The sequence below is a fragment of the Propithecus coquereli genome, unplaced genomic scaffold (genome assembly GCF_000956105.1).
Source record: "Propithecus coquereli isolate 6110/MARCELLA unplaced genomic scaffold, Pcoq_1.0 Scaffold73, whole genome shotgun sequence".
NCBI lineage: Eukaryota > Metazoa > Chordata > Mammalia > Primates > Indriidae > Propithecus > Propithecus coquereli.
The window spans coordinates 1,646,642-1,651,275 of NW_012153396.1; the positions used below are offsets into that span (position 1 = coordinate 1,646,642).

General features: G+C 37.8%; 1 protein-coding gene across 1 annotated transcript in view; it reads right to left on the minus strand.

Annotated features, from left to right (window-relative positions):
• Nucleotides 1-866: 866 nt before the first annotated feature.
• Nucleotides 867-4,634, minus strand: part of LOC105824363 (cytochrome P450 2C23-like) — a 28,791-nt gene continuing 25,023 nt past the window's right edge. Inside the window, exons 8-9 of the mRNA XM_012661783.1 lie at nt 2,641-2,782; nt 867-1,396 (exon numbers count right to left, since the gene is read on the minus strand). Of these exons, the coding sequence (XP_012517237.1) occupies nt 1,215-1,396; nt 2,641-2,782 (324 nt within the window). The 3' untranslated portion in view covers nt 867-1,214. The remainder of the gene's footprint in view (nt 1,397-2,640; nt 2,783-4,634) is intronic.

Genomic DNA, 4,634 nt, shown 5'->3' on the forward strand with positions numbered 1-4,634 from the left:
GCAATAATAAATAATAAACTATCTCCTCTGCATTAACATTTTGTTGACTTTAAAAAAGGGCAGGAAATGACTACGTGGAATTTCGGAAAACTAGGCTCTACCATATGCCCCACTAACCCTACTTCCAACAGGGCAATCATTGGTTCGGTGGCCTGTTGACTCAGGTTGCCCTCTGGCCAATGGAAAGCATGATGGCATGGACTCTGAATCTAGTCTGTGTACAAGCATTGCCTAATTTGTAAATAGCCTGTACCTGTGTGATCCTCCTTGTCAGGAGTGAAGTGGTTCTTTCTGAGTTTGGAAAAACTAATGTGATATGTGTTTACTGACATGACATCAATGAGGACATCGGGGTATCAGGCAGAAGGCTAACTGGAAAGAGGAACCTGCCTCTAAATGATCTGGTCATTTAGCTTGAAGGGACGACCACATATCAGACTCTGAGTGGCCCATTAACTGGGCCAGTAATGGGCTATGGGTCTAAATGTAGTACGAAAAACTATATTTCATTGATTCCAAGGTGCTCTTTATTTCACATTTAGTGTCTCCGAAACTGGAATGTACTTTAAAACAGATGGCATCTTAAATTTAAAGAAATATGGCATTATAAGAAAGTATAAGAGAAATCTGGCCAGGCACGGTGGCTTATGCCTGTAATCCTAGCATTTTGGAAGGCCAAGGTGGGAGGATTGCTTGAGCCCAGCAGTTTGAGACCAGCCTGAGCAAGAGTGAGACCCCCGTCTTTATAAAAAATAGAAAAATTAGCCAGGCATGGTGGCACATACCTGTAGTCCCAGCTATAGGCATAGCTGTAGCCTTGAACTCCTGGGCTCAAGCAATCCTCCTGCCTCAGTCTCTTGAATAGCTGGAACTACAAGTACATACCACCACCCCAGCTAATTTTTCTAAATTTTGTAGAGATGTCCCTGGTAAAGGCCTTTTGTGAGCCTGGTCTTGGTTCTGCTGGAGCACAGTTTATAAAGAACTGTAAAGTGTGTAGAAATATTGTTTGTACCTTAGAGTTTTCAAGGCCCAGCTCCTTTTTGTGAAGGGATTTGTAGATTTAAACAAATGTCCTCCCAGTTTTTATTGAGTAGTGTTTCTGTTCTAGGCAGTATCTAAAATGAAGAAGTAGACTATTTCTGGGGGGGTGGAGGGGGTGGCAGCAAAACAATTACTTTGATTTGAATGGTTAAACGAGAAAAGTTCTTCTTTTATCTGGGAATAAGGCGCAGCTTGTAAGGTGGTGGGATATTGATAAACCCAGTAGCAATGGGCTTGATATCTAGTTCCTTTGGATCCACCAGGGGCTTCAGGGAAAAGTTTTGCAGAATGGTGGTAAAAAACAGGAATATCTCCATGAGGGCCAGGCTCTCTCCAACACAGGCCCGTTTTCCTAGAAGGAGGAAACACTTCTGTTAGTTCTCTTCACGTTCAAATTCAATATGCCTCTAAAAGCCATTGAAAACACTGATCAGAAAGGGACTCTCACAAACTACTAGAGGTAATCAATCTGTATAGTTTTTCTAGTGGAATATTTGTCAATACATAATCAAAACACTCCAAAGAAATTTTCACTCTTCAATAATTCTCCTTCTGGGGATCTATTTACATGAAATGGAGATTCACCTATGATAATGTCACTTGCATCATTATTTATGCATTGATGAATTAAATGAAACCTAGACATCTGTCTATAATAGATTGGTTGAATAAATCATTATGCCTCTATCATACAATGCAAAACCTAAATATGTTTATATGAGAGATTAATACCATAGACTTTTTATCACAGTATACTAAGTAAGAGCAGGTTATCAAATGGATTGTACAGAATGAACCAAATTTTATTTTAAAAAATACATTATATATATTTAGACCTTTTTTTAATTATATACAGTAAAATAATAACAGTGATTATCTCTGTAGGGTGAAATTGCAGATAATTTTTATTTCCTTCTCTTTTTTGCTTTTCTGTATTTTCCATTTTTATATTGAACATTTATTATCATTGTAATTAGAAAACATAATGAATATTATTTTTGAAAATACTAATCAAATGAATGCACAAGATGACAAGGAAAATGAAGACGTGCTGGCCAATCCTAAATCACATTTGTGTCCTTCTGGGACATTGTGACTGGGAGCCAAGCAGCTCTTGTACTGAGGAGACGTGTCTGGGGCTTCAAATTTCAGAGGGGCAGAAGGAAGATGCTGTAGCCGATGCTTTGATGGCCTATGGCTCTAAGAATCAGCAACTTCGTAACAGTTAAGACAGAAACCTGAAAACTTTGTTTTGGAAAAGTCAATATTAAAATGGGGAGATCAACAGAGAAAAGTTTGTGAAAGCAGGTCCCTTTGTCATCTGGTAACATGTGACATCTGAATTGGATTGACTGGCATTGGTTTCTTTAGAAGCTGGCATTATACTCAATTACCAAACAACCAAACAGTCCCTGGATGACTTACCTATTGGTGAACAGACTTAAAGGGATCCGCCCAGAATTGGGAGGTTATAAGTTTGATCAATTGACTTTGCTATTATCAGTGGATTACTTAAGTATACCATAAATTCAGTGATGCTAAAAAGTTGGTCAAAATATGCATGTGTGTGGTCTGGATGGATTTATTTGTATTTACCAAGAGAAAAAGGCACGAAGTAGTCTGTTTTCTTGAAGCAGCCATTTTCATCCAGAAAGTGTCCTGGGTCAAACTTCTCTGGGTTGGGAAACTCCTTGCAATCCAACAAGATCGAAGACAATGATGGCAATACAGTAGTGCCCTGGAACCGAGAAATGGAGAGTGCAGTGGCACTTTATTATGCTTATTTTTGGTTCATAAACAAGTCGAACATGCTTATTTATAGTGGATTTCATAGGACTGAGCACTCTTAAGCTTGCCTGATGAGTGATTTTCTCAAGTTACGGCTATTTTATACACACCATCATACAATAGCTTTTATCTAGTAGTAAGATGGTTCTCTGTGGGAAAAGTGATATTTTGGTCAATGTGCAATAACTTCTGAGTGTTGAAAACTTGGGGTTTGCAACCCATAGTGTCTAGATACGAGCTTTACTGGAATTGCTGCCTCAAATCAGAAGAGCTTGCTTTTTCACTATTTTTTTCTTTCTGGATTCAGGTGTGAATGAAAGAAAATGAGATCTGGAAACTTGGATTTATTGACTCAAACCCTCGCTTATAAAATGGGGCAGGGTAGCAACAAAAACAACAACAACAAGCTTTCCTCCTTGCCTCATAAGATTTTTGTGAAGCTTAAATGACAAAATAATAATAACTACCATTTATATTGGACATTTCACATTTGCCTGACACTGAGCTTAGTAGTTTACAAATCTCATTTAATTCTCATATCAACTATAGCAAATAGGTGCATTTTTTGTTCACATTATATAAATGAGAAAATTGAGGTTCAGAAAGAATAAATAGGCCGGGCACGGTGGCTCGCACCTATAACCCTAGCACTTTGGGAGGCTGAGGTGGATCACTTGAGGCCAGGAGTTCAAGACCAGCCTGGACAAGAGGGAGACTCCATCTCTACAAACAATAGGAAAATTAGTTGGGCATGGTGGCATGCACCTATATATAGTCCCAACTATTTGGGAGGCTGAGGCAGGAGGATCCCTTGAGTCTAGGAGTTTGCAGTTGTAGTGAGCTGTGATGATGCCACTGCACTCTAGCCTGGGCAATGGAGCAAGATCCTGTTTCCAAAAAAAGGAAGAAAAGAAGAAGGAGAAGAAGGAAGAAGGAAGAAGGAAGAAGGAAAAAGGAAGAAGGAGAGGGAGAGGGAGAGGGAGAGGGAGAAGGAGAGGGAGAAGGAGAAGGAGAGAAGAAGAAATAACTTGCCTGAGGTTATACTTCTGGCAAATGGCATAGTTAGAATTTGAACCAAATTCTATCTGATCATAAAGCACCCCTGTTTAAGTGAAAGTTTCCTTTTTCCATTTTTACTTTATATTTCCTTAAACATTATTTGTACCATTATTGGAGCCGGTAATACATGCACATGGTATACAATACCAAAAAGTTTATGCAAGGGTAAAAAGTGAAAATAAGTCTCCTTATACAATGTACTCCTCACCTTGTTACCTTCTTGATGTAATCATTGTTACCAATTTATGATATATCATCTGGGAGATATCTTATGGATTAAAACATACACACACACACACACACACACACACACACAAATAGCCCCCACTGTTTTCACAGAAATGATATCATTCTATAGTGTTCTATAGCTTAGTATTCTACTTTATATAAGTATCGATTTTTTAACAGTCCTTTTTTAATGGACATTCAGGGATTTTCCAGTCTTTAAATATCAAAAATATTGCTGCAATAAATATTCATATTTTGGAGAAAATACACACAAAGGATAAATTCCTAGTAGTGGAACTACTCTTCAAGCTCTATGTGTGTTTTGAATTTTGATAGATATTGCGACGTTGCCTTCCACAGAGGTTACACCAAGTTGCACTATTAGAAAGAATATGGGTTTTTTTTTAACATCCTGCCAACATATTAAATGACAAATAAAAACATGTTCCTTTATAATTTTTATTTTGAATATATTTTATGTTGTGAGTATATTTTTACATTTTTAAAGAAATCTG